The sequence below is a fragment of the Melopsittacus undulatus genome, chromosome 7 (assembly GCF_012275295.1).
Source record: "Melopsittacus undulatus isolate bMelUnd1 chromosome 7, bMelUnd1.mat.Z, whole genome shotgun sequence".
Lineage (NCBI taxonomy): Eukaryota > Metazoa > Chordata > Aves > Psittaciformes > Psittaculidae > Melopsittacus > Melopsittacus undulatus.
In genome coordinates, this window is record NC_047533.1 from 53,021,755 (window position 1) to 53,039,930 (window position 18,176).

The window sequence follows — 18,176 nt, forward strand, 5'->3', positions numbered from 1 at the left end:
AACCTATTTTCCCAATACTCTTCCAAAGTGCTTTTTATCTAAGGCTGCATTATACCAGTAGTACTCTCCTACCAACTGCATCGCTCTACCTGCAGGTTAGCAAGAAAGCTCACTATGTTGTTCTCTGGGCAATACAGCAACTCCTGCAAAGATAGTCCAACTGTCATTTTTTTTTCTTCTCTGTTCCACAGCATAAAGAAGCAGCCACAAACACGTATCTTTAAGCCATATACTGGGGTTGAACTTCTACCAATTGCTGATCCTCATGAAGAATCCTTTTGTGATAATAGAGACACTAAACTGGATTTTGTTTGCTACAATTGCTGGTCAGAATTAGGAGTATCATCTAGACTTCAGCAACTGGAGATGTAATGATCCAACTGGTATTTTAAAGTCATTACAGAAAATTAAAGTGACAACTATCTTCAGTCCTCTCTGACTCACAAGGTAACAAGTGGAGCTGAACATTTCTCCTGCAGAAACTGTCACTAGTCCAAAATGATGCACTTTTGCAGGAAAATACTCAATGTTTAATTCTGGCTTTATACAAAGGCACATAAGAATTTCAAAATCTTAAATGGAATTTCAGGTTCTTGACTATACCTACTTGGAAACCTTGCCTACTGATACTGCTGATTGGGTAAGAACTTCATTGCTATACTCCAGCATCTGCCTCGTATCTCCTCTTCAGGGATCATACACACCAAAAGCACACTTCCTGGAGTAAACTCTCATTGATTATGTAGTTAAGTGTGAAGAAAATAAACTACTCTTTCCTAAATCTATCATGTTCTTCAGTACTAACCTAAGTCCAATGTGTTATACACAGAAATGAAAAAAGTTCAGAACTTTTCATTATGTTCAAAATTTAAGCCATTACTTGGGCTTTTTCACGGCTCAAAGTTTTAAATCTGTCATGATCAGTAAAGTCTCACAGTTTAGAGAAACGTCAACTAAGGCAGTTAATGCTTAATCTAAAAAAGAACAGCCCTTGCATTCCTCTTTGTTACAGATATTAGGAAATCACAATTAAAATTTATGCTGTAACTCCTGAAACTCCTAAATTAGGTGTTTTTTTTTTAAATGCCCTGTTTGAGCAGAGAAGGGCTACCTGACAAAGTATTCTTGAATGGCAGATCAAGACAGTTCAGTTCTGTCACTGCAGTACAGGGATGCTAATGATTTGAGATTTCTTGATCATTTAACTCCTTCCTGAAACACAGCACATATATAAACCCACACCTGAATACTGATCCAAATTTATGGACGCAATAAAGCTCAACATAAAAAATCCTAATTTGCAAATGTATCAAAAAGAAACATCCCTCTTTCAACTGATCTGCATTCAGGCAGTACTCAAGATTTACAAGGTAATTTACCCAGAAGACAGAAAACTTTCACCATTATAACAAAAATGTTACCTGTGGGAGGGCACCATAATTCCATATATAACCCTTGTGAGGAAAGATATTTGCCACATATCGAAGCTTGCCTTTCTTTATATCTTGTTTAATGGGATTCAACGGCTCCTCAGTGGCAATCTAAGCAGATCACAAGAAAGAGCGAGAGAGAAGGAGAATAGTAAAATGGAAAGCAAATTCATTCTGTACACAACCAGTTGGAAAGATCCATCTGGGAGCATGTGCCTGTGGTTTGAGAAGTACTGAAGTATGATGGCCTCACTCAAAATCTCAAGGGGCATGTTCAAAAAGCAGCTTATTAAAGTTTTAAATAACGTTGTGAAGTATGCAAGAAAAAATGAATCTCAAAGACAAAGTCCTAAATTTGTAAAGAGACTGTCATGGTCAAACATAAATATTGAAAGGAACTTAAGTTAGAAGCTCTTGCATTTTATAGTACAAATTCAACAGATGTGCAAGTGATGGCACAAGTTCTTCTGACAACAGGGGCTTTGACAGCAACCTTACCACAGTCTGGACTGCAGAACTGCCAGGACACAATAACAAGGCAACCTCCCCAGTAAGTAGGACATTTCTAGAATATCAAAACTTACACATTAGAGAACTACATCTGGTCTCTTCTATCAAGCCAGAGAAGTCTAAACCCTCCAATTTTTGAATCTAACAGGACAGCAAACTTTTCTACCCTTGACGTAATGTGCTGAGAGAAGGGGTGGGAGACGAGTCTGAGCTTTACGCAGAGTTAAAATAGTGTTGTCAAAGGGAAACGCTGCAAAAGAGAACTAAGCTTCCACAATTACAGTATCATCTTAAAATACATGGTAAATATCCAAGGTAACCCAGTTTCCAGAGTGTGGTAAAACACAGTTCAAATTTTTTTCCAGCATCTGGGAAAGGAGAAAACAAAATTCTGAAATAAAAGGCTACCGCTCAAACCAGGATAGGAGGTTCTTTGGTGCTATTTTTAATACTCAAAATAGTTAACAGGTCCACCACAAACTTCCTTGAAAGCATCCAGGAAGCATTCCTAAAATTAATACAAATGTCCAGGAAGACAGGACATATCTGGTGAGATCCCTTGTTTCACAAACACAGCAGCTGAAGCATTATTACTCAGCTTCTGTACTGTAACTGCAGAGGAACAAGCCGCTAGGTTCTTTTAAAATGTGCCCCTGTGGGAGCAGATACGTTCAATCAGTGAGGTCCCCAAGTTATTTGTTTGGGTTTTTTTTAACACAAGGAAATGTTTTTTTCATTTGCAGCCCCATTTGTCAGGATTTGGCTTAGCACATTATACTCCAGCACACTATATTGCAGAAATGAGAGAAGTCAAATCCTCTGAGTGGAACATTCTATGAGCAAGCAAAAGAAAGACTAAATGTCAGACAATGTTCTGCAAGGCACTACTTTAGACTCTGTTGCAGGTATGTTGCACTCTGCAGTCAGAAGACTGTCAAGAAACAGTGCTCGCCTGTGGAATGGAAACTAAAGTAGAACCTCTACATTTTTTATAATAGCAAGGAAACTGCCTGTATGCATAATTTCAAATTTATTTTTTAACAGAGAAAAATTTACGTGCAAAGAGTAATTCACACTCTGATCAAACTCTGATGATTGGAAGCCATTGTACTGCCATAGCTTTCACAAATACCTATCCAATCAAGGTGTTTTCTCAATTACCTCCATTTTTGCATTCGTCCAACGAGGCACTTCTACAATCATGTTAAACACGACCTAAAACAAAAAACAGTGACAGGCTGAAAATAAAATCCATTTTGCAATTAGTACTTTATAATTAGACAAATTCTCTGTATTCACCAGCAACATCTCTCTGCTCCAGCTGTTTTTATGTTAAGTACAATTTGCTTAGTTACACATGTTCAACCTCCCTGGTTCATCCTTTCCTCGCCCCTTTGAGAATATGAACAACTCTAAGTAGTGGAAATCTACATGACATTATTTATTCCTCTACCAATATTACTCCTCACAAAACACTCAAAAGTTCATGGAATGGTTTGCCACAAAGCAGTGGTTCAGTCTACCAGTCAAAGAGGATTGGACATTTCTACAGGATAGCATTAGCTACCCTCAAGCACTGGAAAGGACAATGTTTTGGGGCTATTTTCCCCCTGAGGATTTATTTCTTCAGGCCCTCCTCTTTTGCCTCATTCATTTTGTAAAACCCTATGCAAATACAACAATTGACACTTCTGATTCTCAGTCAAATCTGGTTAAGTTAGACAAACTGAATCCAGAAGTGATGGCAGAGGAAGGACATGGACACAGACACCTCATGCTTGCATTAGCCTTCTTCCTAACAGAAATGAACTGAAAGCTGTTTCAAGAAAAAGGGTGTGAGAGGAATAAACCCAAGCCATGTAACTTTCATGTATTTTTAGAAAAAGAAACTAAGTAATCTATGCCCTTCTTAATGGAAGGTTAAACTGACATTTCCCAAAGAAAAAAAATTGTGTAACTGCCATAAGATTTCTTCTGAAGCTGCCAAGAGTTAAGCACTACCAAGGAGTATTTATTGAAATGAGTAACCAGACCAAACCATGCTGCAATGTCTACAACCTATCTTCTCCCAGATTATTAAAATGATCCCAAAATATCATGTTGCTTGGGACATCTCTTCATAGCCAGAGAAAACTTGCGCTGGTATTAAAAATCACAACAGTTCAGGAAGGACAAAAAATTATATATTTTTGCAGGGATTTGTAGGAGGAAAAAAGTTAAACCAACTAAAAACCTGCACTAACTCTTTAACTACAGTGCAATTAATGTTCCAGAGGATTCTTAGATATTTGTATTTTTGCTCCTTGTATCCTGCAGGTGCAGCAAACAAATAACATTTCCAGGTTCAACACCACAGTCTGATTAAAGTGATTCCAAAGGTTCTATGATCTTCTCCTTCCAAACAAACCTGGAATGTGAAAAGCAAGAAAGCAAAGGAAAAATCCCAACTGCCACTCAGCATTTCTCCCATAAGATCACAAGCTCTGCACAAATTCCCAGCAAATTTAAATTATATTCACCATCCACAAGTACTGTGCCCATACTGCAATCAGTGGCATGTCAGATGGAAACACATTTCCCAATCAGGTCATAACCAAATAAAATGGGAGGGAGACGGAGGGGGAAGTAAAAAGACAAAACTGCTTCAGATCAGTTTCATAAAGTGTACCTTATATACAGAAGAACAGTTGAAACAGACAAGTAATGAGAAAGAGAACTCAAAGCTGTCAGCATTAAGGAAGCAGTCAGAACAAAGCAACATACGTGCAGCAGCAGGTAACCGAAGGGTTGGAAGACAGCCAAATAAAGTCTGCACATCCATCTGGGAAACACTTAGAAAAAAGAAGTGCACAGCGTGAAAGCCAGTGCTGACAAGAAACTCTTCAGGAACTGCCAACCAGGTCAAAGAATTGTTCTGACTGGTAGCTACAGGTAGAAAACTTACAAACTACTCTGGAGTTTTAAACACCCACCACCATCCTGTATTTTTTTGTTTAGATGTCACTGTACCTTTTCCTGACCAAGTCTATTATGGCTTCCACAGCCTATAAATCTTGGGTTTGAGCTTTAACTGGTCAAGGGTTATACCAGGTCTTCACCAAAACAACTCACAGGGCTGGTCAACAACTGAACTGAAATGAATACAATGCTGCTCTCAAAACAAAAAAGCCCACTTGGATTTAACACAGCTCTAAGCCCAGACCTTCATGATTCGTGGTATCAATCAAATGTGAATTGTCAAGACTCTTAAATGTGACAGCCTGACAGATTAATTTGTATGCAAAAAAATCCCCGAAAGTACTCTCTCTAATACTGAGCTGCCACAGGCACTTACAAGAGATTAATAACTTCATGCAGTGCTTACATTTTAAAATAAGAAGTTTTATTTATAGGGCAATCACATTTTCACAGTGCCGAGACCAGATTCACTGGTGTGGAAAGCAGAGCAAACACTAGATAGTTTGACAGATAGAAAGAGAGGAGAAGTATACTCCTCTGGCTCTCTTATCTCATTTCCTTCCTTACCTAAATGTCACCCTGGAATTTTTCCATCATTCTTATTTTCCCAGACCAAGCACCTACTCCTTCCAACCACTTGACTGTTCTCCCACATCGCTTGCTGCAAAACTGTCCCTGCCTCAGCTGCAAACAGAAATGCAAGTGTCAGGCACCACCTGTCTTCACAGATTACCATCTGCATAAGCTATTCAGTGGTTAGTTCTGGATCGTGAATGCATCTGGTAATTGATATTTTTATCTTTATTTTAGATCAGTAAAACAAAAAATTCCACATCACCAAACCCTTCAAGGAATAGTGAGACTTTCAACAGTCCATTTGACACACATTCCAGTGCTGGAAAAAAAGGATCTCTCATGAAACAAAAAGTATTGCTTTGGAAATTTTGCCATCTAACTGCTTTAGTATGACAGCAGTCAACTGGTCTGCCTGTGAGACTGCTGCTTGCTGCAGTCCAGATTAATCCAATTCTACAAGTGCCTAATGTAGAAGTAGCTCCACTTCATGACGACAGACTGTACAACAGGCCAGATGGAGCAGTTCCTACAGGCTAGCCTCACGCCAACACTGCTGGCTGACAGCTTCTTCAGAAGGACAGCCTCCTGGAGCATGCAAGAAAAGAAAACGAAACAGTTTCCTAGATTCAGGAAAAGGGACAGAACCCATCTGCTAGGGGAAATGACCTGACAGAGCACAAGGGACTTTCAACCCAGGGTATTACGTAGATGGTTTGACTTTGGGTTAATGTGAACACAAGTCAGACATTTGTACTTGCGATCTATTATACCTTGAGGAGGTAATAGGGGAGAAAAAATAATCCATTTGCTCAATGCAGAGAAGTCAAAACTCCATTTCCTAACCCCTAAAACTGAATATGAAAATCAGCAGAAAATTACATCAGAAAGAACAACCAGTATGTCTAAATTACAATCTTTATTTCCTAAGAACTACACACTAAGTACATTACATGAGAACTGACGGAGAACGTGCTTGCTTTATCGGGTGTTTTCTTTAACACTGCTTGGCAACTTACTACATCTATTTCAGTTCAACGTCATTTGTAATGCATCATGACATTGGTTTTGATGAGACAAGCAAAATTGTCTTTCACACAGAGGACAGAAACAGTTTTTGTTTTTTTGTTTTTTTTTTTAAATAAGAAAGCCCTGGAAAGATAAAAAGATACACAAATATAATTCAACATATTCCTATAGTATGTACTGAGCAAAGCCAGGAAAATAAGACAGCTGTATCCAGCTAAACTGTGAGTCAGTGTTCCTTCCACTAAGACTGATGGCCAAAAACAACTGCTAGCTCTGGCTGTACTGATTCCTGCAGAAGCTAACTCATTTTGATCAGAGTTTGTTATTACAAACCTGAGTATTACCAGAAGGAAAACAAAATCAAGAACATTTCTGACACTGTTTCTGTAACTTGCCCTTCTGGACTCCCATACACCCTTCTCGGAAGCAATCCTTCTTACCTAACTTTCCCTTTCTTGTTCAACTATTTCTTTACCCAGTCTTCCCAAGTTCCTTAGCTGGTGCATTTGAGGGACAGGTTTTGAGTAGGTATGATTTTGCCCAGGGGTTGAAATACTTAACACTCAACCCTCGAGGTTCAGCTAATTTGAAGTGTAAGTGAAGCAACCTATACAGCGAGGAAAGTGACAAAACAAGGGAGATAAAGAGAGGAACAGAAACTCAGTATAATTTCATAAAATGACAAACATCACCACTATTTATGGCCTGATTACCATTCACCATGACAGGAAGAAGAAAAATGCTAGTGCTCACAATTACTTTAGTGGTTTTTGTAGTAGACTGCTTAAAAATACAAATAAAAATCCAAAGGCATTAGAGGCAGCATATGGGAGCTGCTGACCCTTCCTCACTGAGAAGCCCTGAGCTCACAAGACAGAGAAGAAAAAGCAGCTATAATTTCCATTTATTTTCTGTCTGTTCATTTGCAATCTTGCAGGGATTCTCATCAGCCATCAACGGAACATGGCAGCATGCACCTGATGACTAACAAGAAAAGATGAGCTGCAATCCAGCAGCAGGATAAACAAAGGGTGATAACTAGAAGCTAAAAAGAAGAGAAGAAAAACAAAGAAGAAAAATAAGGACTGCCATGAAATGTACCCACAAATACTTGGAGAGGGGCTTGCTTATAAAACTAATACCTATATTATAAGCATTCCGAACATAACACTTGCTACAAGGTATTTGCCAATGCAAACAAGAAACCAGATGCCAACAACATCTGGAGACCAAATATACTGTATCTAAATAAGAAGTCAATGGAACTCTTCCAATATAAATTAACATGCCACACAGCAGAGAAGGAATATGCTGTGCCCAGCATAAATACAAAGCGCCTGTAGCCTCTTCATAGTGTACTTCCCTGACGTTACAGTGAAAAGGGAACCACAAACACTATTTTTACCCACAGGTATCCCAGAAGTGGTGTCAGGGGTACTCTGACAAACCGGACACCTGCAAAACTACTTAGTGCACAACCATGATGTGGATGAAAATTAAACACAGGCTTTCTCAAGTTTAATGACTCATTTATTTGAGGTTAAGCTTGATCAAATCACCAATGCAACTTTCTCAGTAATTAACTCTACTCCCACAGATTTTAACTGGACCGCCGAGTGAAAATTACTTCTATTTTCAGTATTTAACTACAAGAACACCAAGTAAGACTTATAGGTATTGGACCCATTCACAGAAAAAGGCTGGGCAAGTTCAAGCATCAGAATGAAAGCTTCATTGATAATCAAAAATTTGGAACACACAAATCCCTGAACAGACATAACAAACACACTACAGCCCAGGTTAGATATATCAAAAAAAAAAACCTAATGTGACCAAAGAAGGTTACAGAGGCTGTTGTTAAGACAGAATACAAAGTCAGTGCGAAGTCTGTACCTATACTGCATGGGAAATGATGACAGCCCTTCCTTTCTTATGAAACATACCAACTTTTCCATAAGATAACTCTGACACCAGTTTTGAATACTGTTCCGAGCATGAGGCTCCCTACCAGGTCACCCACTCAGACTGCATGACCACTCTGATGACCCCTTGTATCTCACCTAACTGGTTAATTTACCAGAAGTCTTTTCCTGACAGAAATTCAGCTGAAATCTGCAGGGGTATTCCAGCACTGTGCAACCCACAGGGTGCAACAAAAGCTGTCCAGTTTCTTTGTTCAGGTTTTGATATGAGGGTTTTTTGGTTTTGCTTTGGTTGAGGTTTGCTGGTTTGGGGTTGTTTGGTTTTGTCTGTTTTTGGTTTGGTTTTTTTTGGTTGGTTGGATATTTTCCCCCCCCCCCAAATGCTCTTGTGAATGTCTGCAAATCACAGGACTACAACAAGGGAGATTCCTTACCAAGGCCAATATCTGGAATAAAGGTTTGTATTCAAGAACATCTGAGTCCTCTGAATGAGGTGACATGGATACTTTACAAAAGCCACACAATGACAAGCAGATTGGAAACCCTGTCACTATAGCAGGAAAGCAACATGTCACACTTTTCTTGAAAAGAAAACTATGACGTCCTCAAACCTCCTTCCTGCTAGACATGGAAGACCATATTCAACAATCAGCCTTTGACAGTTTTGACTCTAATCACGGTAGGAACATCCACTCTTCCAGACAGAGATGTGAAACTTTCGATACCTTTAACAGAGATTTACTTGGGCAAAAGTGGACTCTGAGTGCTTGCAATGCTTAAGACAAAGCAGAGGCTCAGACTGCAAGCTGGTAATAATTTTGAGACTGAAGCTGAATATGATTCCTTTCACCAGAGTTTCTCCTTCAAAATAACTTCTCACTAGTCTTCAAACAGCCAAAACATCTGTGAAAGCAGAAGGGTCAGCTGTCAACAGTGGCTGCAGGTTTAAACTTGAGATTTGGGAAGGTCTAAAATGTTGCAAGAAATGGCGGCACTACTAAGAGCAGTTCATACAGAAAAACCACAGCATTTCCCTCAGAACTACAAGCCAAGACTGCAAACAACACAGAGACTTGTACAGTGTGCATTCCCATATCCCACGAATGCTGAAAGCTGAAGCTCCTCTATTTTCAGACCTTCTTTTCTGGCATCAGGAATGCCAAGAACAATTTGAAGTAGATTAGACAGACTGAAGAGATTCATGCAGAATTATCTTAATTTTCCACAGCTAAACTGCCATCTGATGAACACCAGCTCAGCATAATTTAACACACACTCTTAAGAGGGCTTGCCCTTGTCAAGAATAGCATATAACTGCCATCCTAAAAGCACAAGTTTTAAATAGTTCACTGTGTTTCCAGGGCAAGAGGAAACTTCGAATTCTGGCCAAATTCAGTGTAAGGATCAACTGCACACCAGGTATAAAAAGTAGCCTTTTCGTCTCTACACAAGATTATGGAGTGCAGTGCTTCAAAGGTCTTCAGAAATCAGTACATAGCATTAAATTCCTCATTTTCCTTTTATCCCCTGATTAACCTATGCTTTTGCTACATACAAGCACACAGGGATGCATTTTTCATGAAGCCAGCATGAGAAGAGCTGCTAAAGAGCCCAGCGTAAGGAGAAACTGCTTTCCTGAACACAAAGATCTATATTCTCTCTTCTTCCCAGCTCTCACAGATCATGTTGAAAAAGGGTTTTCTAAATGATTTGCACTCTCACATTTCACCATCTAAGTAAAGACCAAGCTTATTTGGGAAGCCTACAGCTTACACATTTGTTTGCTTACATCAGAAGTCCATGAAGACTGGAATGTACATTTGCCTTTGCTCATTTTCTCCAGTTCTATTAAACCACAATCCAGAGCTCTCTCACAGCAGGAGTTATGTGAAGCAGTTCTGAAGTCTACACAGCAAGAGCTACTCAGCCTCACTGGCATTTCCCACACACACACTCAACAGGCTGATCCAGAGATCAGAATAAAGGTACTAGAAACATGGTTTTCAACAAGCTATCATGCTTCCCACTACACAGAAAATGCAGTTTTGAACAGCTTTAGAGTCTGCATAAAACAAGCTTTGGCATTTTCACAACTGGCAGGCATTTTCACAGTATTCATAAGCAGGTAAGAAACAGAATATTTGGTTTCCAGAAAGAGCAGTAATTAAGAATTCATGTTTCACAACAATCATTTTTGAGAAAAGCTACTGGCAGGTAATCTTTTTCCTCCACAATTCATCTTTCCACATCTACTAAATAGTACTTCAATGGGCATCAAGCAATAGAAAAACTGAAAAGCATTGTAACTTGAATGAATCACAGGGCAGAGGGAGAGGAAATACATAGAGCAGGATTGCTTGGGGACTGTTATAAATAGAACCACCAGTGTATCACAAACTAATTGCAAAACTATGAGAACCCAGACAGTTAGAGCAGTTCTTTCACATGGATGTGTAGTTAAGAGTTTTGCAGTATGACTGGTCAAACAGACACAAGATGAAGGTTGGGGGACACACACGCCCACACATCATAGACATAAAGCACAGGTTGTTTCACTTTTACTTTCTTCTACTGAGTTTCATTTTTTAAAGTTTTGTTTTCCTATGCCAAGGAAAGTATTGCAAAAAAAATCTACGTTTTGGAAAAGACACTTGCATAAACAAATGTTGTTTCACAGCAAAAGCCTCAGCAGATCTTCCACATTTTTCTGGGCTTCTGTTAGGCTTAACTTCAGTGCTGGTTAATGCTGAAACATTAGTAGATGTGATTTTTCTCCTTGGGCTTTCCAAATGAATATAGAAAAAAAATATATCTTCAGATCTAAAAAGCAGATACTAAGCCTAATTCCTGCCCTAACATTCTTAAGATTTTTGAAGATTTGTAGCTATACCAATACTCAGAGCATAATGAAAATTTCATTAACAAAGGTTTTATTGCAAATGTTTCTGAATGCAATAGCAAAACCATAACATATCTATGCCGCAATAGTCATAGTGAACTTTTCAAAGAGTGCTATGGAAGTGTTTCCCTTTGAGAACAACTGATGAATAAAAGAATGCTGACATTTCCGGTCCATGCAAAGACAAGAATATTAAATCACAACCAAGCAGTGTGCACCCATAGCCCAGAGAGCCAATCACATCCTGGGCTGCATCAAAAAAAGTGGGACCAAGAGGCCGAGGGAGGTCATTCTCCCCCTCTATTCTGCTCTGGTGAGACCCTACTTTGAGTGTTGCATTCTGCTCTGTTGCCATCAACATAATAAGGATGTGAACCTGCTCAAGCAAGTCCAGAGGTGGGCATGAAGATGATCAGAGGGCTGGAGCACCTCTCCTGTGAAGACAGGCTGAGAGAGCTGGGCTTATTCAGCCATAAGAGAAGCACCAGGGAGACCCTGGAAAAGTCTTCCAGTAGCTAAAGAGGGCCTATAAAAATGCTGGAGAGGGACTTTTTACAAGGGCATAAGGTGACAGGACACGGGGTAATGGCTTTAAACTGAAAGGGGGTAGATTGAGATTAGACATTAGGAAGAAACTCTTCACTGCACTGGCATGGGCTGCCCTGAGAAGCTGTTGCTGCCCCATCCCTGGCAGCGTCCAAGGCCAGGCTGTATAGGGCTTGGAGCAACCTGGTCCAGTGGAAGGTGTCCCTGTCCATGGCAGAACGGTTAGAACTAGGTAACTTTTAAGGTCCCTTCCAACACAAACCATTCCGTGATTGTATGATTTCTTAATAATGGAAATAGAAGAATAGGGTTGGTTTGTTGGGTTTTTTTGTTGGGGGGGGGTTAAACAGTAAAAATAAACAACTAGCAGTACCTCAGATCCAGTAGTTCTTGACCTCTTTGCAGGAATCTCTTTATCCTATAGAGAAAGAATGAAGTAAAGAAGTGTATAAAGAATATTAGAGAACAATCCTGTATTCCCATAAACACAGATAATGGTAGTTTTCAATGCAATTGAAACATCCCTTTGTGAGCGTAAAGACCCAAATTGCAAATTTTTAAAGTACTCAGTTCTGTTTTACTGTGAAATTATAACCTTCCAGGTGCTACCAGAGGAAGCCAGAAGTGTACAAGGACACGTCCACTTCTCCCAGCTACTAAAAAAATTAAACAATTTAAGCCTGTCTTCAACTGAACAAAAACACAGTCATACAGCTGGTTGAAAGGGATAAAGAAACTAAAGAAAAAACAAGAAGTTTCACAAGTTCCACAAAGCTTAGAGCAGGGTAGGGAGAAAACCTAACAAACAACTCTGTAAGTCATCCTCTTGCAAAGAAGGCAAAATTAACAGAGATCTTCATAATGACTCTCTTTCTTGCTCTCCTGTCAGCCCCTTGTATCCTTTGGAATGCTCTCTGCTTACTCACATACATAAATGAAAGCCTCTCCACATTGACCAGACATTGCTGTACTGTAATTTAGTCTACAGGAAAATCACAGACTATAATCCAAGCCTCCAAAGATTAAACTCTAAATGCAGGGACAGTAAGGCCCCAGGGAACATGTAATAATGTGGAGTACTTTTATAGCAACAGCACCCATTTGATAGAGAGCATCTTAGTGATGACTCTGACTGAAACTTACCTCTTTGTTGACTAGCATGCTCAGGGGCTGCCAATCAAAAAGTTTAATGGATACTTTTAATCTCTAGGTTTAAATAATTCAAGAGACTGGTTCATTAGTTCAGAAGTCTCAATCTGAACACGTTACAACTGCTGACCTTCTTCACCATCTGTATCATCCATAGAAATCCAGCAAGAAATCAAGAAAACAGCCAAAACCCTCCCAACCTGTTTGTGTAACAAGCATACCATAATAAGCAAACCTAAGTCTAAACCAAAGACTGGCAGTTCCCACTGGTGACACACAAACCAGGCATTTCATTATTGGTATAATGAAACTCCAGGGAGTGTGGCTAACAAGACGTGAAAGTGCTCAGCTACACCTCAAGGCTTGTAATTCTCCAAAGGTGCGATTACCATTTTTCTCTTGGGCATTATTGTTGGCTTCCAATTATAATGCCCCTTTTGGGAACTACAGAAATACACTGTAAGATACGTAAGCATGTGCTGTACATCGCCTCCTGCAAGGAAATGTACTTTCAATTGCAGATCTAGGAATATGCCAATTTGAAAGGAGTAATAGTAGGAAATGAATTCAAGGGCACATAAACATAAACCTTAAAACATAGAGGAGAATTAATAAAAGATACAGTGAGGTTTCCCCCCAACTTGCAGTCACTAGGAGACTTCAACAGACACCCTGGCTTGTCTACACATTCTGTTTCACTGCAAGTTACTGAACTCAGCAGAGAAAGTTTGGTGTAGCTATTGTGCCTATTACGTAAGGAATCAGCCTCGGTTAAAGTGGTCCTTTCTGGTGTTATACATTTGTCTGTTAATTGCTTAAAAAAAAAAAACTTCTACAAAACTCCATTTTTTCCCTACAGAATGCCAACAAAACTACTGTTATTTTTAAATTAATAGTGTTTCAAGGCATAAATACATACCTCTTTAGATCCAGCAAACAGTGGAATGTCATGAAATGGGGAAATGTATTTACCATCTGCATCCTCTGAAAAAAACAAAACAAAAAAGTAGTATTACAAATCTAAAGATATGACATGTTAGTATAGCTAACTGTTCTGCATTATAGAAATGTATGATATGCCACATTTATGCATCAGATGAACTTTTCCTGAAGTTTAATTCCAAGGACTGAAAAGACAACCTACACGCAGGACTAGGATATTGACTGGTAAGAATTCATCAGAATCAAAATTATTGCTTTACTATTCAACACTTCTCTATTCAACACTTCTCTTCTGACTACCTGGCAATACAAGCTATGTGAGGATGAGATGCTTTCATGCTTTTCTCCTTTTCCCCACCAATAAAAACCCATTAACACAGAAAAACAACAGCAAAAAATCAACCAATTAAAATAAAAGCAACACCCTAGATTAAAAAAAATCACCACAGCAAGGGAACTTTATTTCCATGAGCAATCAGATAATTTATCTGGGTTTCTAGAAATGCCACCCGTCATTTCTCATTTCTAATAAACTGAGTTTCACAACCACAAAGAGAATTATAGAATCGTAGAATAAGTCTGGGTTGGAAAGGACCTTAAGATCATCTAGTTCCAACCCCCTGCCATGGGCAGGAATGCTTCACACTAGACCATGGTGCCCAAGGCTCTGTCCAAGCTGGCTCTGAACACTGCCAGGGATGGAGCATTCACTTCTTTGGGCAACCCATTCCCGTGCCTCACCACCCTCACAGTAAAGAATTTCTTCCTTATATCCAATCTAAACTTCCCCTTAAGTTTAAAACCATTCCCCCTTGTCCTATCACTACAGTCCCTGATGAAGAGTCCCTCTCCAGCACCGTTCTAGACTCCCTTCAGATACTGGAAAGCTGCTGTGAAGCCTGTCTCCAAGCAACCTTTTCTTCTCCAGGCTGAACAGCCCTAACTTTCTCAAGCTGTCTTCATATGGAAGGTGCTCCAGCCCCCAAAAACTGACCAAAAGAATAAGTGAGGGATGGGGTAATTGCTCAGGCCCTAGACGTGAAACATCACACCTGGAAAACAGTTGACATTAAACGCAATGGTGACCAAATCTGCACCTCAGCCTTGCTTACACCATAGAAAGGAACAAAATTCAACGGAGTAGATGCTCAAGCTTTTCCATCTACTCAGAAATTTTTCAACATGCTAAAAGTCCAAGTAGTGCATCAAAACAGAAACATCAACAGCAATCCAAGGTGCTAACACAGCTCCCAAGGAAGTTCTCTGCTAGCACCCCTATTCACAGTAAAGCATAAAGCAGATGAAGGACTTCATTTAGCTCTGGACTGTACTTGGACCACTTCAGGAAAGGGAAGTGAATGGTAGTTTGTTTTTGCAACTCCTGGAAGCCTCCCAGATGCTCCTCCCAAATAAAACAAAGTTTAGCGGTAGGCTACTTATTCCCACAAACTAATGGGAGTTTCTCTAGAGGAGCTCCTGCACTGGCAGCCCCCGGGGACTGAGCACAAGAGAGCTCTGGCAGAGTACTGCTGACAGGGCACACTACGCCTCCGCTTCTCTCACACCGGCAGACACTAGAATTAACTGCTTGTAACTCAATGGACCAAAACCATACAACACCACTGCTGGAGAAATGGCGTACAAACATACAATACTATTACAAAAACGTGTAACACCAAGACTGCACACTGCCAGCTCTCACTGGGTTTTGCTGGAGGGCTCCTGGGAGCGCTGCTTATGCCCTCCCGCTGCCACTTGGGGCTGCTGGCCCCACAGGCCCCATGTCTGGATGCCAGCCTCCCCTTACCCTGATGTTTGTGGCGGGAGGGCTGGCCTGGTCACTGGGGACAGCCAATGCTACCACCGCGCTGTCACACCGAAAGGCTCGATGAGGCAAGGCCAGGAGACGCTCCCATGGCCAAAGCCGTCCTTGGGGTACCAAAGCACGCCATGGCCTCCCGCGCACACCACTACACCATGGCGGTGCTTCACCCCGGCCTTCTCAGCACCTCTCCAGGGGCCTTCACAGGGCTGGGAAGGGTACGGCTGTGCCATGCACACCACCCCCACCACGGAGCAGGCACAGCATACCCTCCAAACGCGGATTTGCCAGGAAACCCCCACCCCACTGTCCACGCAAACCTGTCTCCCGGGACTGGGGAGAACGGAGGCTCAGGGGCGGCCGGCTCCAAAGGCCTCGGCGGTAGCGGGGAGCAGCCGTTCTCGCCGTGCACCCTGGGAGGCGGGGAAAGAAGGAGTTCATAGAGCCCGCGGGCTGCTACTTACTAAAGTACAGGCGGTAATCGGCAGAGTTGGGCCGGCCCCGCTGCTCCGTAACGTACCGGGACATGGCGCCGAGGCAGCGGCGCGGCGCTCGCCCCCAACCCCGCGCCGCCAGCAGCCGCACCAGCCCCGGCGGCGCACGCATGATGGCGACGGCGGCCGCCTTCCCTCCCCTTCCTGCGGCTGAGGGGCCTGCGCTGCTCCGCTCCGCTCCCCTCCGCGCCAGCCCCGCCTGTCCCCGCCGGGAAACCTCGCATGGCGGCAGGAGATGCTGTCGGCCCCGGGGAGTGCTGTCTGTCCCGTCCTGCCTCACCGGCGGGGATGGAGAGCCGCGCCTGCCACCGGAGCAAGGGCACGACCGCTATTGCCCAGAGGCCCAAAATGGCGGTATCATCCTCGTTTTCCCTGGGGGACCAGAGGTGACTGCTTCCACTCCCGAGGCCAGGGTCAGCATGTCCGAGGAACAGTCGCTGTAGGCTCTCCGTGCAGCCCCATCCTTAAGAGAGGGGTCCACCGAGTTTAAAATAATAAAACCAAACATTTTTGAAGTGGTGTTCCCAAGCAGGAGCCAGGTGAGCCTGGGCAGCCTCAGCTGTACCCATGCTAAGGGGCTTCCAGGCCACCAGCCCTGGTTACGGGTAATGTTACGTAGGGTTGTTACATACACACAAGACACAAGTTGGTATGGAGACCCTACCCTGCTGCGCGGCTCCAGCCACCCAAGCCAGCCTGTGCCTGCACCACTTACAGGCAGGCTACTTGCATGGGTTCCCAATAGTGGATTGTATTCAAACCTGCTGATATTTAAGTTCAATTCTCATCTGTATTCAGGTGGTGCTGTTTTTAAAGCTTACTACCCGTACGTGTAATCTGATTCCTTTGAATTCTCTTTTCATTGATTCTTGAGGAGTATTTCAAATTAATGTTATCTGTTGATACAGGTGGTAGTTTGGAATAGTGTCTCTTATTCATGGATCTTTCAAAACTACTGAAAAGGGGCTCATACCACTATTTGCATTTTACTGACGGAAAAACTGAGGCAGAACAACTTTTGTTGCTGTCGTCACTCATAAATCCCAACGCAATCATCCTGTGTATTCACCTCTGAAGGTGGTAATATTAGCTTTGAATTTTAGCTCTGTTTTGAATTACCCTAACAGATTTCTGCAGGGTAACTCCATGTTACCCTGATTATTTTATACAGTATTTTAAATGTTATTGAGAATGATTGTTTACTTCAGAAAGGCTAAGTCAATCTCTTCCAACAGATCAAAAAGAGTAGACATTTTTTATGTTATAAAAAAGAATATCTGTTCTGTTCCACCCTTTCCTAGAGTTGGCCTGCTGCTGAAAGAGGAAAGGTTAATAACAAACATGTGCCGTAAGCCTAGCCTTCCACCTGTGCTTAATTCTGAGGGACCTGAATTTCATTTATGGAAGGTCGGAGCCTTTGAAAATCACTACTGAGCACACAGTATTTTTACACTTTGCAAAGTTGGCAGTTAGGTGTAAGGTTATTCTAGAAGGAGTCCAATGTGTATCTATTTCCCTGTACAAGCTGGGAAGTGAAACACACTGCTGTGGCCAGGAGCCCTGTAAGATGCACAAAGTGAGAGCAGAGTTCTACAATGCCTTGCATTGTGAATGTGGTCTTATCTAAAGCTTTCTCACCTGTAATGAGAAATCAGCTGTGATACACTTGGAATTTATGAAATATAAACAAGTTTCTGTGCAGGCACTTTTTAGATGTGCAAATAGATGCCACTGTGTTACCTAGGAAGGGCAGATGATGTAGCAGACAAAATGAGTTAACATTGCCAGAGCAGAGAACATGATGTTTTAGTACTCTCAGGTACCCAAAATTCTCTTAGTACTGCAGAAATAGTAATAAAGTTTTAAATAAATTTTACAGTAATGTGCATTATATTACACAGG

General features: G+C 41.5%; 1 protein-coding gene across 1 annotated transcript in view; it reads right to left on the reverse strand.

Annotated features, from left to right (window-relative positions):
• Nucleotides 1-16,513, reverse strand: part of PPA2 (inorganic pyrophosphatase 2) — a 38,170-nt gene extending 21,657 nt beyond the window's left edge. Inside the window, 6 exon segments of the mRNA XM_005148644.3 lie at nt 1,422-1,541; nt 3,102-3,155; nt 12,241-12,285; nt 13,936-14,000; nt 16,245-16,401; nt 16,403-16,513. Coding sequence (XP_005148701.3) covers nt 1,422-1,541; nt 3,102-3,155; nt 12,241-12,285; nt 13,936-14,000; nt 16,245-16,401; nt 16,403-16,498 — 537 coding nt within the window. The 5' untranslated portion in view covers nt 16,499-16,513.
• Between the last annotated feature and the right edge of the window lie 1,663 nt (nt 16,514-18,176).